Source organism: Lycium ferocissimum, chromosome 10 (genome assembly GCF_029784015.1).
Source record: "Lycium ferocissimum isolate CSIRO_LF1 chromosome 10, AGI_CSIRO_Lferr_CH_V1, whole genome shotgun sequence".
In the NCBI taxonomy this organism is placed as follows: domain Eukaryota; kingdom Viridiplantae; phylum Streptophyta; class Magnoliopsida; order Solanales; family Solanaceae; genus Lycium; species Lycium ferocissimum.
In genome coordinates this window covers 32,222,241-32,241,716 of record NC_081351.1, presented here as the reverse complement: position 1 = coordinate 32,241,716, position 19,476 = coordinate 32,222,241, and the positions used below count along the sequence as shown (strand labels likewise).

General features: G+C 34.5%; 1 protein-coding gene and 1 pseudogene across 1 annotated transcript; both read left to right on the top strand.

The window, feature by feature from the left end:
• The first annotated feature begins 324 nt into the window (after positions 1 to 324).
• On the top strand, positions 325 to 3,481 carry LOC132033430 (cytochrome P450 81C13-like; annotated as a pseudogene).
• Positions 3,482 to 15,397: 11,916 nt separating this feature from the next.
• LOC132033428 (cytochrome P450 81Q32-like) lies at positions 15,398 to 19,029 on the top strand. The gene is made up of 3 exons (XM_059423402.1): positions 15,398 to 15,758; positions 17,655 to 17,791; positions 18,258 to 19,029. Exons 2-3 carry the CDS (start codon positions 17,714 to 17,716, stop codon positions 18,873 to 18,875), a joined length of 696 nt encoding a protein of 231 aa, XP_059279385.1. The 5' UTR covers positions 15,398 to 15,758; positions 17,655 to 17,713; the 3' UTR covers positions 18,876 to 19,029.
• Positions 19,030 to 19,476: the final 447 nt, after the last annotated feature.

The following is a 19,476-nucleotide window of genomic DNA, read 5'->3' as shown; positions in this document are numbered from 1 at the left end:
AATAAGTAGCTAGGTTCAGTTTGATCAGTGAAAAAAAACTCATGATGTCTCCTAGTACAATTTATGTTAAACCAATTGCGTGGTTCTTATTTGCCAATTTTTGCTTTTAAATCGGTTGATCTCGTCAATTCAAATGATGGAATCTTGCAAGGCATGGACAAGTTGAAATTCATCTTGTCCATTAGTTGATAGTGTTGTCTGGAATATATATCTAAAGGTAAACCAGCTTGTCATATAATTTTATACTACTCTATATTAGAAGTGCTTTCTATATTAATTAAGTATTATTTCTTGCTAGTCTTCTCCAAGTCTAGTCTTTAACTTATCATAATTAAGATCTAGTACTAAATTATTATTTCAGCACGTTGGATTTCTTTCAAACTAACATAAACAATCAAGAGTGGTTTACATTTCCCTTTCATTAATCAATAGTAGTTTATTAAGTACAAGTACTCTCATTAATTCTCAGCTTCCTCAGCTCTAACCAATCTTAAATTGTTGGTTGAACAATGGAGAACCAATACTATTACTATCTTACAATTTTTCTTGTTCTTTTTTCCCTTTTATACAAATATTTCTTCAATCCCAGAAGAATTAATCTACCACCTAGTCCACTAGCACTTCCAATTATAGGCCATCTTTACCTTCTCAAAAACAAACCCCTTTTGACACTAAATTCATTATCAGCAAAATATGGTCCGGTTTTGTACCTTAGGTACGGCTCTAGACCTGTACTTATTGTCTCATCACCATCCGCAGTGGAAGAATGTTTCACCAAAAATGATATCATTTTTGCAAACCGGCCACGTACCGTGGCAGGTAGGCCAGACATTTTTTACTTATACCATAGAAAGGTATTATAAATATTAAGTTCTGAACTCATATTTATGTTAAGTCTAAATTCTGAATCCGCCTCTGATGGCGGGAGACCAGTTGACATTCAACTATACGGCCTATTTTTGGGCTCCTTATGGCCAATTATGGAGGATTCTTCGAAGGTTCACCGTTGTGGAGCTTTTATCTTCACACAGCCTACAAAAAACGTCCAATGTCCGGGACCAAGAAGTTGTTGTTTTTATGCTGTCGTTATTGAAATTTTGTAATGGTAGCAGCATAAAGGTGGATTTGACAAATTGGCTTTATACTTTTAGTTTCAACCTTATGAACAAAATTGTTGCTGGGAAACATATAGTGAGTGAGGAAGATGCTGGTAGTGAAAAGGGGATACTGATGATTGAAAAACTTAAGGGGATTTTCTTTGTAGATATACCAATCTTGAATATGTGTGATTTCGTTCCACTTTTGAGGTGGATTGGTTATAAGGGGGTGGAGAAGAAGATGAATTTAGTGCACAAACAGAGAAATGAATTCTTGAAAAGTTTGCCGGAGGAATTTAGACAGGAGAAAGTTACTGTTGGAAACAGGAACAAGATGAACACACTGATTGGAACGATGTTGTCCCTCCAAGAATCAGAGCCTGAATTCTACACAGAAGATGTAATCAAAAGTATTATGCTGGTTAGTATCTTGTTATATACTATTTCCTTGTGTTTCCTGAACTTATTTCATCTATTTATGTACATGTTCCTTGCAGTTTTTAAACTTACTGAATCAACTTATAGTTTCTTTATTGTCTTTTCTCCATGCAACATTCCTGCTACATTGCAATACCTTGCTGATGATCCATAGAGAAGCAACTCTGGCTGAATATTTTATGTATTGTGAACGACACACTTTAACCATTTATGAATTATCATGATCCCTCCAAACAAGCGCAAGCTTATGGCCAAATGTCTCTTCTATTATGAAGACCGCCAGTATTGATCCAATTCAAAAATTATGTTTTGCAATTTCATAATCGGATTTTTCAATCTAAGTGACCTTTGGATACAAATCTGTAGACAGGACTATGTATTCAGTTGAATGTGGTCATATTCTTATCCAGTGAGCTCTTTTCCTCCTTTATCATTCTCAAACACACAAGTTTCATGTGTATATTTGATCCGGTTGGCTTTGTACCTCCACAAATTTTTAAATTTTTCACGCTCCTTATAAACAGGTGCTTAATTTCAAGCTAGTCATTTCATGTTTCTTCAAATGGGAGTTTCTATTAACTACGGATGATTCCTCTCTCGAGTTATACCCAGTGGCGGATCCAGTATTTTTAAGTTATGGGTGCTCAGCTATTTCTAATTTGAATTTGTTACTAAAAAAGGGTGCTCAAATTAACATATTTGTACTAATTACCAGGTTTCCTATATAAATATAGTAATAGTGTTGGCTCCAAAAACTAATGGGTGCTCAAGAACTGGATATACCTATAAAACTTGCGTAGGTGAAGATGAAGATCTTTTCAGAGAGTGGAGAAATGAATGGTGCTTATTGCATTTGCTTGTCACTAAGCAACTTATCTACTTGTTAGAACTAGCTAGTTAGAATTTTAGTCTTCTGTAAGATGTTAAAATGTTATATTTGCTTTATATTTCCACCGACAGCCGCTCTTTTTCTTCATTTGAAGCAAAGCTAATAGAGACAATTAAATGAAGATTGTGCGAGTTAAACAATAGTTCCATGTAATATATTTTGTGCTTGTGTTTGTCAAAATAGCTTCATTTAACTCAGTAAGATACCTGCATGGACTATGCTGCAGGTTGTATTCGTTGCTGGAACAGACACAAACTTGTGCATTATTTCAACACAAAAGTTTTTATTCTTTGGTGCTTCAGGTATTGTTTATTGCGGGGACTGAGACTACATCAACATCCATACAATGGGCAATGCGACTTCTTTTAGCTCACCCTGAGGCATTGCAAAAGCTAAAAGCTGAAATTGACACCAAAGTGGGGAACAAGCGCTTGCTAAACGAATTTGATCTCACTAAGCTTCTTTATTTGGAATGTGTTATCAATGAGACACTGAGATTGTACCCTCCAATACCACTTCTTTTGCCTCACCACTCATCAGAAGATTGTACTGTTGGGGGATATGGTGTACCAAAACATACGATCCTAATGGTTAACGCTTGGGCTACACATAGGGATCCCAAGGCATGGGAGGAGCCTAACAAGTTTAAGCCAGAGAGATTTGAGGTTATGGAAGGGGAAAAAGAAGGGTTCAACTATAAATTTGTGCCATTTGGAATGGGGAGAAGATCATGCCCTGGAACTGCTATGGGCATGCGAGCTATTTCATTGGCAATTGGTGCACTTATTCAATGCTTTGATTGGCAAAGTGTGGGAGAGGAAAACTTGGAGGCAAGCTATAATTCTAGAATCACCAATCAGAAAATTAAGCCGTTGGAGGCTGTTTGCACTCCACGATCTAACTTCGCCAGCTTCTTTCTCAGCTTTGAAACAAGATGTATAAAATGAAATGTAATTTTCTTATATACCTTTTATGTGCTTGTATCATATCACCTGCCTATACAAGTGAATTTTCAGTATTCTGTGTAGCTAATGGTTAGATGTGGATAATATCTCTCCCTATACCTGTATAAAATGTTCAGAGAGTAGGCGCAGTATACTAGAAAAAAACTGCTGATGTTGCACAACTGCTATAACTTGATTTCAAAAAGGAGCATATCACAAAAATGATTAAACAGGTAACAGTTTCAAGCAGCATCTTCTTTCATTTTCTTTTTTTGACCTTTAGAACATGAATTTCCTGGTCATAATGAAGGGAGTTCCGATAGCCACTACTAAGTTTGTCATTGTATAGACAATGCAAATTGCAGTAACAGAAACATCCACGCAGATTATAGGATCACCAGCCTGAAAATTTACTATCACGTCCTCATATACAAGTAACAAGATTGATGTTAAATTGTTTACGTTCATCTAAAGCATCAAATATAAATTCTACTAAATTTAAGTGCAACAGTGTCAATCATCCCTCAGATACAAGGTTAATGATAATGATATTCCTAAAGGAACCTTGTTGAATATGGTAAAATACATGGGCTTGCACATTTTGAGAAGTTGCAAATACTAGTCTTTGCAATCGAAGGCATAATAATTCACAATGGGTAAAAATGATTTTCACCCCCAACTTTGCTTTAAAAATCAAACCCCTCTCTCAACTTTGAACAAAAGACATTCTTCCCGCTTTATCCTATGCAATGACTATTTCACCCTTGATTTTTTTAATCCCCCATTTATGTAATACATTTTTATATATAATATATATTTTTTAATCTGTATTTGGCAATTAAAACGACATTTTATTAATTACCAGAGCAACGTTACAAAACCAGGAGCAGCCTAACCAGACTGGCCTCTCCTCATTTCAGATCCTACAGTTCCAGTGCAACACAATAACCTAAGACAAACTCCAAACACCATCAAACTACAACTTACAAATGAACTCAAACAACCTATTGTTATCCCTGACTCGAAACATAAACTAGTTTTTACACTATGTAATAGTTCTTCCATGCTCTGAGCCTTGTTTTGGAACACCCTTGAGTTCCTTTCAATCCACAAAGTATGAATTACAGCAGCTAAACCAGCCTTCAGAATCATTCCTTTAGCTCCTCTGCCTCTCTCTAGTCTGCTGAATAATCCAATTGCACTCTTCCTTCTTGTTGAATAATACTTTTATGAATTTGTAACAAAATCTAATGCTATTTATTAATGATTGTTATTTTAATATTATAAGCAGTAAGTATGTATATATGTATGTACATAGATGTGTAAATATTTAAGTTTCACTTCTCTCTTATTCTCTATTGTTTATATAAAAATAAACTAGTTTTGGTTATCACTAATAGAATATTTCTTAAATTATAATAAAATACATTTACAGTATAAATAAATCATTTTTAAAAATTTGCCTGTATTTTTTAATTGTTTTTGCATTACCTGCATAGAAATATATTTATAAAGTTATTATGACCTGTTATTTTTTACTTGTATAATAAATACTAAAGTTTTGATTATTTTTAATAAGATTAATTTTTTGTTTATTCTACGGAAAAGGGCCAAATATACCCTTGTACTATTGAAAAATGGCTAAATATACCCCTCTTTATACTTTGGGTCCAAATATATCCCTACCGTTATACTTTGGGTTCAAATATACCCCTCCACCATTTAAGTTATCTAAGGTGGACATCAAATCCTATGTGGCATTTATATTTGATGAGGTGGATGCCACATGGCATGCCACCTCAACAACCCTTTACCCATTTTACCCCTCCCATCTATTTATTCTTCTACCACTAAAATTTTCTCTACCACCATTACCGCCAGCAATCAAATGAAAAAAAAAAATCCTCCCAGTTGTATTCCTCCATCCTATGTAACCTTATAGGGAAGAATTAGCTATAGGTGACATTTTAGTTGTAAAATTAGTATAGGTGACTCATGGGGACCACTTGAAAGCAAAACCCAATTAAATTTGTGATTAAGAAAATTGAGGTCCAAAATGTATTTTTTCAAACTTCTTAATCTTTTACAAAATATAAAAAAAACCCCAACTTAATCCAAAAAACACACCAACCCCTTCTCCTCCTCCCACCCTCCCCGCCCCACATCCTTCCCCCCTCCCCCCTCCACCCCTAAATTTTTTATTTTTTTTAAAGTTTTGAATTTTTTATTTGCTTTTTCACGAGCCACTCCACCCATCCTCCTCCTTCCCTCCCCCCCCCCCCCCTCCCCCCCCACAAAAAAAATTGATTTTTTTAAATTTATTTTATTTTCTTTTTCACTCTGAGCCCCCCTTCTCCTCCTCGAACCCCTCCCCCCCCCCCCCCCAAAGTTTTTTTTAAAAAAAACCAGTTTAGATTTTCTTTATTTGTTTTTTCATCTCTAGTCCTCCTCCTCCCAACCCTCCTCCTCCCCCCGCCCAAAAAAAAAATTAATTTTTTTTTTTTAAAAAAAATTTAATTAATGATTTTTTTTAATAAAAAAAAATTGATTTATTTTTAAATATTTAAGTTTCACTCCTCTTACCCCTTGCCCCCTAATTTTTTTTTTAAATTTGATTTTCTTTATTTATTTTTTCACCCCACCTCGTCTCGCTCCCAACCCTCCCCCCGCCTTTTTCCCGAAATTATTTTTTTTATTGTTTTTGCATCCTCCTCTTCCCCCCATATTTTTAAATCGTTACCCACTCCTAAGGGTGGGCGTTCGGTTTTTCAAAATTCGGTTCGATTTTTCGGTTTCGATTTTTTGAAAACACGAACACCGCACCGAATTTTTTTTATTCGGTTCGGTTTACCCTTGTACTATTGAAAAATGGTTCGGTTCGGTTTCGGTTTTTTAATTCGGTTTTTTTTTAGCAATTACACATCTCTCCATTTATTTTCATTTTTCCTTCTTGATTGCTTCGACATTACGGAGGTTTACGCTATTGTTTGAAGGTTTGATGACTTTAGAATCCAACCATAGTGATCATCCACACATACAAGATAATATCTTCTATATACAAAATATAATGTATTATACAACGTATAATAAAATCATACGAGGTTTATAAAATTTTATATAGTGTATAATTAAATTATGTGAGTTATATCTAATTTATTATAATAGGTGAAACAAATTATATGAATATTATTCTATGTATAACATTTTTATTATACTATATATAATAAAAATCAACACTCAAATTATTAGTATACTTGTATTCAATATCCTATAGTGTTAAATGAAAATTAGATTTATTTTTATGGAACAATGAAAGAAGTTGAGAATAAGGAGGAAGTAGAAAAGGTAAGAAAAAAATCCTCCTTGCCCCCCCCCCCCGCCCCCACCTTTTGAACAACAAATAGGTATTGGAGTTATTCACGTACGAAGGGTTTCGTTATATATAGCAATTTGATTTACTATAAAACATTTAACTTGTCATGTAATGTTTAATAACATTTAGTTGCTAAGAGTATGTAAATATTATAATATTATTGTCTACTTATGTTTTTTTCCCAAAAAAAAATTGTATTCATGTAGTAAATTTTCAAAAAAAAAAAATTCGGTTTAACCGAAAAACCGGAACCGAACACCGAAATTGTTATTTAAAAAAACCGAAAACCGAACCGAAAAACCGAAAAACCGAATTTTCGGTTCGGTTTTGATTTTCTTTTTTGGTGTTTATGCCCACCCCTACCCACTCCTCTTCCCCGCCCCCAATTTCGTTTTTTTGAATTTTGATTTTCTTTATTTGTTTTTTCACTTCTTTTGTCTCCCACCCCCCCCCCCCCCCCCAACTTGAAAAGAAGTTTTGAATTTATTTTTTTTTGGCTTACCCCACCCCCCCACTCCAAAAAAAAAATTTTGAACAAACCCCCCCCCCAAAAAAAAAAAAAAAATCTTGAAAGGAAGTTTTTAATTTTTTTTTTTTTTTTTTTGGGTTTAGGAAAAGTTTGGATAAAATTCAGGTTGTTGTTGTTATGTGTTTGTAGTGAGATAGAAGGTTTTTCTATTGTTGTCCTGGTATGGTTCAGGGTTTAGCAAAATATATCCAACAGATAGTTTTTTTGTTTTTATCCTGGTATCTATCTGATTCTATTTGTAGAAGATAACCAACAGATTTGTGGTTGTTGCAACAAATTCTACACTTTTTGCAACGAGTGGACAATCTATTGCAACGACTCCCTAATCTGTTGGACATAGCTTCAGTTATTTGCTTCTGTTAGTAGAAGATATCCAACAGATTTTTAGTTGTTGCAACAAGTTCTACACTTGTTGTAACAAATAGACAATGTTGTTGAACAACTACAAATCTGTTGGACATAACTTCATTATTTGCTTCTGTTTGTAGAAGATATCCAGCAGATTTTTAGTTGTTGTAACAAGTTCTACACTTGTTGTAACAAGTAGACAATCTGTTGCAACAACTACAAATCTGTTGGACATAACTTCAGTTATTTGCTTCTGTTTGTAGAAGATATCCAACGTTTTTTAGTTGTTGCAACAAGTTCTACACTTGTTGTAACAAGTAGACAATCTATTGCAACAACTACAAATCTGTTGGACATAGCTTCATTATTTGGTTACGTTTGTAGAGGATATCCTACAGATTTATAATTGTTGCAACAAGCTCTACACTTGTTGCAACAAGTAGACAATTTATTTATGAATCAGCAAATGTTGAGGAAAGATATAGTCAAATTGGCAGCCAAATTGACAATCAATCCTCAGAAAGAGATGAAAAACAGAGCCAAAAAGAAGTATATACAAATGAAGAAAGTGAAGAAGAACTAGAAGATGAAGAAACTGATGATGGAAATGAAGGAGATGAAGTAGATCAAGGAAATCTGCTACACCCCAGAAGGTAGTTGCTGAACAAATTATTACTTAAGTTGTGGTATTTGGAGACTGTTGAACAATTTCTGTTTTTTTTTCTTTTTTCCTTTATGTTATTTGTGAATGATATTTATGAACTTATTTATTTTGATTAGTTGTGGTATTTGGAGCCAAGGTGGCTGTTGAATAATTTCTATTTATGAACTTATTTATTGTGCTTACTAATTGTTGCAATAGATGCATACAGTAGAATTGCTTAGTTGCTTAGTTGTTGCAACAAATTACTCACCTTGTTGGAAAAAAAATCAAACAATTGCTTAAACTATTGTAAAAACTAAAAAATATGTCGCAACATATGAGTTAATTATTGCAACAGATCATACACTTGTTGAAGAAGTTACAACAAGTTACTAATCTGTTTCAACAGATGGATCAATTTAAACAAGTCACTAATCTGTTTAGACAAGTTGCCTAAATGATTGCAATAGACCATACGATTGTTGAAGAAGTTGCAAAGTTACTTCCAGTCCAACAAGTAACAAGTTTAAACAATCCTAATCCAACAAGTAACTAATCTGTTTAAACAAGTTACTAACCTGTTTAGACAAGTTGCCTAAATGATTGCAACAGATCATACAATTATTGAAGAAGTTGCAACAAATTACTAATCTGTTTCAACAAGTTACTAATCTGTTCCAATAAGTAACTAATCTGTTTAAACTAGTTACTAATCTGTTGCAACAGATAGTACAGTTGTGAAAAAAGTTGCAACAAATTACTAATTTTTTTCAACAAGTTACTAATCTGTTCCAACAAATAACTAATCTGTTTAAACAAGTTACTAATCTGTTGCAACAAATCATACAGTTGTGGAAAAAATTGTAACAAATTACTAATGATTTTAGTAGATATATATATTGATCACTAAATATGGTTGATTTCCACCGTTTATCACTAAATATGGGTGAATCAAGTAGGTCACACCAATTCACTCTAATGACCACTCCATTTAGTGCGTATTGAACTTAGTTGATCATCTATCCTGACCCAAAACACCATTAAATTGCTTAAGTATATATATTGATCACTAAATATGGTTGATTTCCATTGTTTATCACTAAATATGGGTGAATCAAGTAGTTCACATCAATTCACTCCAATGATCACTCCGTTTAGTGCGTATTAGACTTAGTTGATCATCTATCCTGACCCAAAACACCATCAAATTGCTTAAGTATATATATTGATCAATAAATATGGTTGATTTCCATTGTTTATCGCTAAATATGGGTGAATCAAGTCGTTCATATCAATTCACTCCAATGATCACTCCGTTTAGTGCGTATTGGACTTAGTTGATCATTTATCCTGACCCAAAACACCATCAAATTGCTTAAGTATATATATTGATCAATAAATATGGTTGATTTCCATTGTTTATCACTAAAGATGGATGAATCAAGTAGTTCACATCAATTCACTCCAATGATCACTCCGTTTAGTGCGTATTGGACTTAGTTGATCATCTATCCTGACCTAAAACACCATCAAATTGCTTAAGTATATATATTGATCAATAAATATGGTTGATTTCCATTGTTTATCACTAAAGATGGGTGAATCAAGTAGTTCACATCAATTCACTCCAATAATCACTCCGTTTAGTGCGTATTGGACTTAATTGATCATCTATCCTGACTCAAAACACCATCAAATTGCTTAAGTATATATATTGTTCAATAAATATGATTGATTTCCATTGTTTATCACTAAATATGGTTGATTTCCATTGTTTATCACTAAATACGGCTGATTCCCTTTATTGATCACTAAATATGGGTGAACCAAGTAGTATCTGTTGCAGCAAGTGTAGTATCTGTTGCAACAAGTGTAGTATCTGTTGCAGCAAGTGTAGTATCTGTTGGAACAACTGTAGTATCCTTTGTAATAACTATAGTATCCGTTGTAGCAAGTGTAGTACCTGTTGCAACAACTGTAGTATCTGTTGCAGCAACCGTGGTATCTGTTGCAGCAACTGTAGTATTTGTTCTAAGAATACACTTAAAATTGCCCATCTAATCCATGAAATTACTATATATATATATATATATATATATTCATCACTAAATATCGTTGATTTCATTTGTTTAATACTAAATATGGGTGAATCAAGTAATTCACATCAATTCACTCTAATAATCACTCGATTTAGTGCATACTGACTTAGTAGATCATCTTTCCTGACTCAAAATATTATCAAATTGATTAAGTATTATATATTGATCACTAAATATCGTTGATTCATTTGTTTATCACTAAATATGGGTGAATCAAGTAGTTCACATCAATTCACTCTAATGATCACTCGATTTAGCGCATACTGACTTAGTAGATCATCTTTCCTGACTCAAAATACATCAAATTGATTAAGTATTATATATTGATCACTAAATATAGTTGATTTCCTTTGTTTATCACTAAATATGAGTGAATCAAGAAGTTCACATCAATTCACTATAATAATCACTCGATTTAGTGCATAATGACTTAGTAGATCATCTTTCCTGACTCAAAATACTATCAAATTGATTAAGTATTATATATTGATCACTAAATATCGATGATTTCATTTGCTTATCACTAAATATGGGCGAATCAAGTAGTTCACATCAATTCACTCTAATGATCATTGGATTTAGTGCATATTCCTGACTCAAATTACCATCAAATTGATTAAGTATTATATATTGATCACTACTTATTATTGATTTTCTTTGTTTATCACTAAATATCATTGATTCTCTTTGTTGATCACTAAATATGGGTGGATCAAGTAGCATCCGTTGCAACAACTGTAATATCTGTTGCAATAAGTGTAGTATCCATTGCAACAATTGTAGTATCTGCTGCAACAAATGATATAGTTGTTGAACAAGTCCTTACTCTTGTTGGATAAAACACAAGAAGTTACCCACTTTCTGCAACAAGTCACTTCATTTGTTGGAAAAACCCAACATGTAACTTAGTTCTTTAACAAGGCACAATCGATTGTTGCAACAGATTGCTTATTTGCTGGAAATCTTTTAGCGGTTGGATAAAACACAAGTTACTAGTTGTTGCAACAAGTCCTGTTGCTTGTTGGATAAAACCTAACAAGTTACAGAGCTGTTGCTACAGATTCATTACTTGTTAAAAATTGTTCATCAATTTATTAACAACAATACACACATTTGTGATTTGAACACAATTAACATATCATATAAACCAAGTTCACAAGCACCAAGAGCAGAAATTACCATTCTAAAAAAGAATAACATTAAAATGTCATAAAGTTTCAACAAATAACTATTATTACAACACAATGCAATTAACAACTATGGAGCATTTTGGCTTGGACAACAACTACAAATCTGTTGGATATTTTCTACAAACAGAATCAAATAACTGAAGCTATGTCCAACAAATTTATAGTTGTTGGAACAGATTGTCTATTTGTTGCCACAAGTGTAGAACTTATTGCAACAACTATAAATCCGTTAGATATCTTCTATAAACAGAATCAGATAAATAGCAGGACAAGAACAAAAAATAATCTATTGGATATCTTTTCCTAAACCCTGAACCATACCAGGACAACAACAAAAAAATCATATATTTCAGTACAAACACACTATAACAACAACTTGAATTTTATCCAAATTTTTTCTAAACCCCAAAAAAAATCAAAACTTTTTTTCAATATTCCAAAAAAAAAAAAAAAAAAAAAAAAAAAACTTTTTTTTTTTTTTAAAACAAACATTTTTTTGGAAGGGTGGGGGGTGGTGGGTGCAAAAAACAAAAAACAAAAAAAACTTTTCAATTTTTTTTTTAAAAAAAAAAAAAAAAAAATTGGGAGGGGTGGGGTAGTGAGGGGTGGGGTGCTGGTGAAAAAATAAAAAAAAATATCAAAATTTTTTAAATTTTTTTGGGGGGGTCGGGGGGAGGGATGGGAAGAGGAGTGGAGGCCGGTAAGAAAAAATCAAAACTTATTTTAATTTTTTTTTTTTGAGGGGGGGGGGGGTGTTGGTGAAGGGTAGGGGGAGGGTTGCGAGGAGGAGGATGAGGGGTGTGAAAAAATAAAATAAAATAATTATTTTTTTTTCTTTTTGGGGTGGGGGTAGTGAGGGGTGGGAAGAGGAGCGGAAGGCGGTGAAAAAACAAAAAAAAAAATCAGAACTTTTAAAAAAAAAAATTTGGTTGGGGGGGGGGGGGGGGGTGGAGTGGAGGCTGGTAAGAAAAAATCAAAACTTTTTTTTTAAATTTTTTTTTGGGGGGTGGGGGGAGGGTTGTGAGGAGGAGGAGGGGGGAGTGAAAAAATAAATAAAGAAAATCAAAATTTTTAACTTTTTTTTTTGGAAGGTGGGGGTGGGGGAGGGTTGCGAAGAGAAGGAGGAGGGTTGGGGGGAGGGTGAAAAACAAATAAAGAAAATCATTTTTTTTTTGGAGGGGTGGGGGGTTAGGGGGTTGGGAGGAGGAGGGGGTGAAAAAAAAATAAAGAAAATCAAAATAAAAAATTTAGCAGGGGGTAGGGTGGGGTGGGGGGCGGGGGAGGGGCGTGGGGGCATGGGTCAGGGGCCGGGTCTGGGCGCAAGTGGGTCAAAGTGTTAAAAATAAAACTTGAGTGCAAAGTGTTAAAAATAAAATTGAGGGTCAAAATGTCAAAATAAAAACTTTTGAGCAACTTCAAAACCCCCTAATCACTAACCCTCTGTTTGGATGATTGTTTCCCGTGGTTCATTAATGTACAGTATGGTATGGTACAGTATTGTATTGTATTGTACTGCATTAATGAACATAATGTTTGGATAGACTGTATCGTTGTTGTCATTTAATAACATTTGTATTGTTTGGTTTGACTGTATGGTACTGTATAATAACTTATAAGTTCACTAAAATACCCTTAATTCTTAATTAGAAATTAATTTGTATATATTAATAAAACTCAGGTAAAGAATAAAATAGAAACTTTAAAAAATAAGTAGGTAGTGGGTGGGGGTGGTAGAGGGGTGGGTGGTGTGAGGTGGGTGGTTATGGGATGAGAGTGGGCGTAGTGGGTGGTAGGGTGGGGGTGAGTTGTTGTGGGGGTGGGGTTGGGTGGTGATGAGGGGCAGTGGGTGGGGGTGGTGGAGGGGTGGGTGGTGTGGGATGAGGGTGGGGGTGAGTTGTTGCGGGGTGGGGTTGGGCGGTGGTGAGGGGTAGTGGGTGGTGAGGGTGGGTGGTGGGGGTGGGTGGCAGAGGAGTAGGGTAGTTAGAGGTGAGGGTGGGTGGTAGGGCGGGGGTGGGCATAGGGGTGGGGTGAGTGGTAGGGTGAGGGTGGGGTGGGGTGGATGGTGAAGGGTGGAGGGTGAGATATAATAGAGAAATGAAATATATAACCACGGAAAAATTATCAAATCCGTGATTTCAAAAATTAGGATTTTTCATGGTTATATAACCCTGGAATGAACCACGGGTTTATAACACTATACCACATAATTTTAAGAACAATGAAAATAAACATGATTTCATAGAAAATCATACATTAATGAACCACAGGAAACCACCCTCCAAACAGGGGTAATAGAAAATTATCACCTCCACCTAATAATTAAAACTTGAGTCACCTCTCTTAAAATAAAAAGGTAAAATTTCTCAAATGACTACCTTATTGTAGCTTCCTACCATTTGTAGCTACCCTTTTTAATATTACCATTCGTAGAAATCGGTGATTTGTGTATGTTTTCGCATGTATTTGTTGCCATACATGAGCATGCGGTAAAAAAAAAAAAAAAAAAGGAACGGTTTATTTTAGGCTGTAACGGGTGGTATTAAATGAGAAATTAAGATATTTTTTACCTTCTTTCCGCAAAATCTCCTGTAATATTCCCTTTCCTTACACGTTTCTCTTCTTCCATACATTCTTCAACATTCAAACGTAAAAATTCAAATTTCAAATTAAATCTTCAACATCTCGAAAATACATTGACAAAACAAACACAATCAATCAACGACGGATTTGACGTTTTCAATATTGATTTCATTTTTTATTTACCGATGTATTTGATAGCATAACTAATGTATTTGACGTTTCCAATCAAACTCCATGTATTTTATATTAAATATCATGTATTTGTGTGAGTAACAATTTGCGTCACCCATGTATTTAGTGATAATGTATTTGAAGTTTTCAATATTGATTTCGTTTTTTATTTACCCATGTATTTGATAGCATAACTAATGTATTTGAAGTTTCCAATCAAACCCCGTATTTTAAATTAAATCTCATATATTTGTGTGAGTAACAACTTGCATCATCCATGTATTTGATGGGATTAATTTGAACAAAATACATAAATATATAGAAACTTACCATGTATTTGCGTCACCGTGTATTTAAAACTAGATGAACTGATGGAATTAATTTGAACAAAATACACAAATATATAGAAAAACTTACAAAAATACACCACCAACCACAACAATTGGTAGTTATATCATAGAACATACACAAATACATATATTTTTTGTCTTCTCAAAACCCTAAAAAACTTTCTCTCTCCCGCTTCCCTCGTGAACCGGCACCACAATCACTTCCACCAAGTTGATTTTGTAGAAGAATAATAACACAAATAATAAAAATTTCACGAAACAAGGAGATGGGATAGATGAAAATTTAAGGCTTCTTTTTCCTTTTTTTTGAAAAAAAGAAGAAGAAAGAATACGACGAATCTTCTTGATTGGTGAGAATGGAAGTGAAATTTTTGCGAAAGAGAGGAAGAACGATCATATAAGGTAAGATTTATGAAAAAGGAGAGAGAATGGTAATGTATATTAAGTGATTAATATTGTTACCATTAAAAGGGGATATGGGATTGGGGGTGCTAATTTTTAGGTGTATTTATGAAATGGTAATTCAAAATCTCTATATTAAAATTAAAAAGTATTCAGTTATTATTAGTAATTAAAATAAAAGGTAGTTATTACCACTAATTATGTATTAGAAGTAGTTATAACGCGTAAAAATTCCAAATAAAAAACTAAAGAGCCACCAATAATTAAATTGTCCCACCTTAAAAGAGGGGAGAGAAAGAGAACCAAAGCAATTTACAGTTCGATTTACTTGAAGGGCATGAGCAGCAGTTGCACTTGCAGCAACTCCTTCTGTAACTCGGAGATAAAAATGAAACATATTTATCACCGTTGAAGCTTAAGCCTCTTTTTACGAAACTCTGAGCCAAAAAAAATGAAGAAGAAGAAGAAGCATTTACAGAACCTTCATATTCACTCCTTTTTCCTGCCACCCCATTTGAAAATCTTCAAGTATAATCTAAGTTTATTTAGACCTTTCTTTTCCTCTTCATTACTTCATAGTGCATTCTTCAAGGTGCTAAAGCTCTTTGACTTGAAATTACTCCATTTACTCCTTTCTTGACTATTCTGGGCACACACACTGCACTGTATTATAGGTTCTTCGCAAGGGCTACATATAATTATAAGGTGATTGTTCTCTTCTCTTTCAGCATTACTTTGAGTTTTTCTGTTAGTCTTAAAATTTTGGAGCATAAATTGGGTAATGGAATCGAGGCAAGTTAGATTTGAAAGTTGCGGAGAGAAAGCTGGAGAAATGGTTCATCAATTTATAACGTCGGAAAGTGGTGGAAATTCTCACTGCTAATCAAGCCATTGAACTTCCATTTCTCTTGGTTCTTTGAACAAAAGGCTTGTCTTTCCTGATTTAAAGACTCCAACGAATCACCTAACAATGTAAATCAATATGTGTAAAACCTGTAATCAGTTTCTCGTCTCTATTTCACTAAAACTGCAAATTGTGGCGGTAATAGTGATAATGGTGGTGGAGGGGAAGGAAATTTTAGCGATGGATGAAAAAATAGAGGGGAGAGGTAAAATGGGTAAGGGGTGCTGAGGTGGCATGCCACGTGGCACCCACCTCATCAAATATCAATGTCACACAGGATTTGATGTCCACTTTGGACAACTTTAACGGTGAAGGGGTATATTTGAATCAAAGTATAACAGCAGGGGTATATTTAGACCCAAAGTATAACGAGGGGTATGTTTAGCTCTTTTTCAATCGTACAGGGGAATATTCGTACAGGGGAATATTTGGCCCTTTTCCGTTTATTTTATTATAGAACATCATTAACTTATATATTCAATTAGTATTTCTCTTTTTTTTTTTTTTTGCCTAGAAGATAATTTTTTTTTTATAAGAAATTTGTTACATAAAATTAAAAAAAGGAAAAATATCATGATTTTAAAGAAGTAAAAAAAGAAGACAAAAGTTGATAATGTAAGGGTAAAATAGGCATTTAAAAAATTCAATTAGGATAAAGGGAAGAGAATGTCTATTGTTCAAAATTGACGGGGGAGTTTAATTTTTAAAGCATTGTTGGGGGTGTAAATGATTTTCACCCTACTTTGATAGTCAAGTTGGAACTCAAAATAGAAAATTATGCAACCACGTGCTTAGTTTCCTTTAACTCCTCGAGATTTCAGAATCTCAAATACTAAATAATATGGTTGACTTTGAGAATACAGGTACTAATACTATGATCTGTTGAACAAGTAGTGGAAGGAGTTTTGGCTTGCGGAGACATGGAGCTAATGTACTATTACATTCCAGGTCTCTTCACCATCCTCCTCTTCGTCTTTTTTAAATCAAAACAGCATACATTGAAGAACCAACCTCCAAGCCCGCCTTCACGTCCACTTTTTGGCCACCTTCACCTAGTGAAAGAGCCAGTGAATCGAACTCTACATGCCGTTTCTGCCAGGTACGGTGACATATTACTCCTACGATTTGGAGTTCGAAAGGCCCTTCTCTTAACCTCACCTTCAGCTGTTGAAGAATGTTTCACCAAACCGTCCTTTTCGCCTTGCAGCTAAACACCTCAGTTACAATTACACCACTCTTAGTGTAGCTCCCTATGGGGACCACTGGCGCAACCTTAGGCGCCTAGCTGCAACAGAGATTTTTTCTCCTTCTCGCATTGCTATGTTCACAAACACACGGAGAAAGGAAGTAATGTTGTTGTTGAGTGAACTCATGAAGAAATGTGCAGCAAGAAAGAAAAAAAAAAAATGAAGAAATGTGAAGTTGGTGGAGGATTCTGTAAGGTGGATTTGAAGTCAAAGTTTATTGAGCTTGCATTCAACACACTTTCCATGACTATTGCTGGAAAAAGGTATTATGGGGAGAACGTGGAGGATGACGAAGAGGCAAGAAAAGTTCAGTTCATAATGAGAGAGATGCTGGTGATGAGTGGAAACTCAAATTTAGGCGATTTCTTGCCATTTCTTCAATGGTTTGATTTCAAAGGCTTAGAGAAAAAGTTTTCGACTTTGATGAAAAAGCTTGATGGATTTATGCAGGATCTGGTAGATGAACGCCGAGAGTTTTCTTGGCAGCAGATTGTGTTGCTGAGAAGACAATGATTGATCACTTGTTATCTCTGCAACAAAAGGAACCTTCTTATTATACTGATGAGCTCATCAAAGGAATTGTTATGGTAACTCCTTTCTCTTGATCTGTTGGTTAGTCATTGCTTGTATGCTGTAAAAGAAAAGTACTTCATTGATCAAGTAAAATAATGCAAGAATTTCAAAAGAAGTCTTCAATTTCAACTTAAACTATAGCCTCATGTAACAAATATGCAAAGTACATATGGTCTTCTCAATTTTATTGTTTCCTAAACTGGCTTCTTTTACCTTATTCTTTTGGTTGAGTCAAAATTTATAATGTTGTACTGTAGTTTATTCTTAGTATAATGACTGAGTGTAGGCAGAGCAGAAGTAGCCTATAGACAACAGATCAACTGATAGATACGAAACATAGATATACATGTGAAGACCATTAAAATTAGAATAATTATTAAGTTATGAGCACATAATTTAATGAGTGCAATCTATTCGGTGCTAAAAACTTTAATGGTTGAACCTATAAAGTTCAAATTCTAAATTCGACTCTGGATGTAGGTATTGATCATAGCAGGGACAGATACAATGTCAATAAGCATGGAGTGGGCAATGGCTCTTTTACTTAACCATCCAGAAGCAATCAAGAAGGTCAAAGCTGAGATAGACACTCACATGCCACAGGACCGACTACTAAACGAAGAAGATGTTCCTAAACTTAGTTACTTACAGAACGTAATCACGGAGACTCTACGATTATATCCACCTGTTCCATTTCTAATACCTCATCAAAGCTCGGAACATTGTAAAGTTGGAGGATATGACATATCAAAGGGGACAATGTTGCTAGTAAATTTGTGGGCAATTCAGAGGGATCCTAAGATATGGGAGAATCCAACAGAGTTTATTCCCGAGAGACACGAAGAAAGGAGAGAGGGCGGGTTCATGATGCTCCCATTTGGAACAGGAAGGCGCGGTTGCCCTGGTGCTGGAATTGCCAATAAGGTACTTGGATTAGTATTGGGAACATTGGTTCAGTCTTTTGAGTGGGAAAGAGTAAGTGAAGAAATGGTGGATATGACTGAAGGTAGAGGATTTAGCATACCAAAAGTGCAGCCCTTAGAAGGTGTTTGCAAACCTCGACAAGCAACAATTCAGCATTCTCTGATTCCTTCTTAAGCTGGATTGGACTATGGATTTTAAAACCAGCTGCAACAACCTAATGTGTGACAAATGTTTCGTATGTTGTAATCTTCTTTGTTTTCATTTGAATGTTAATGACCTTTGAATTAACATTTATGCCCACCTGAAACACACTATCAGATTTCTAGTTTGTGTGAATTCTTTGTGAAACCAAGAAGTAATTCCTGCAAAGAAAGTTTAGAAAGTAACGAGAATTTGTGGTGATAATAACAGTAACAATATAAAACTTACGAAACTTCTGTCACTATGCGGATGCCAAGACCACTTTCTTTTTCTTTTGTTTTTATTTCTCTCAAGTCTCAAATGCCAAATGGTGAAACATCATTTTAGATCCACCATATTTGTGGCCACCAATTTGGCCCACAACTAGCCAACGAGCCCATTTTCCATCTATCCATATACAATCGTCTTATTTTAGGGGAATTGACACGGCATACCCACTTTCACAAATATTTGGCATAAAATAGCCGTGGTTTAAGAAGTTGGTAATGAATAGCCATTTTCACACGTTTTGGGTCATTAAAATTTGTATTCCATTATCCATAAATCAGCCCATTAAAATAGCTGAATATACAAT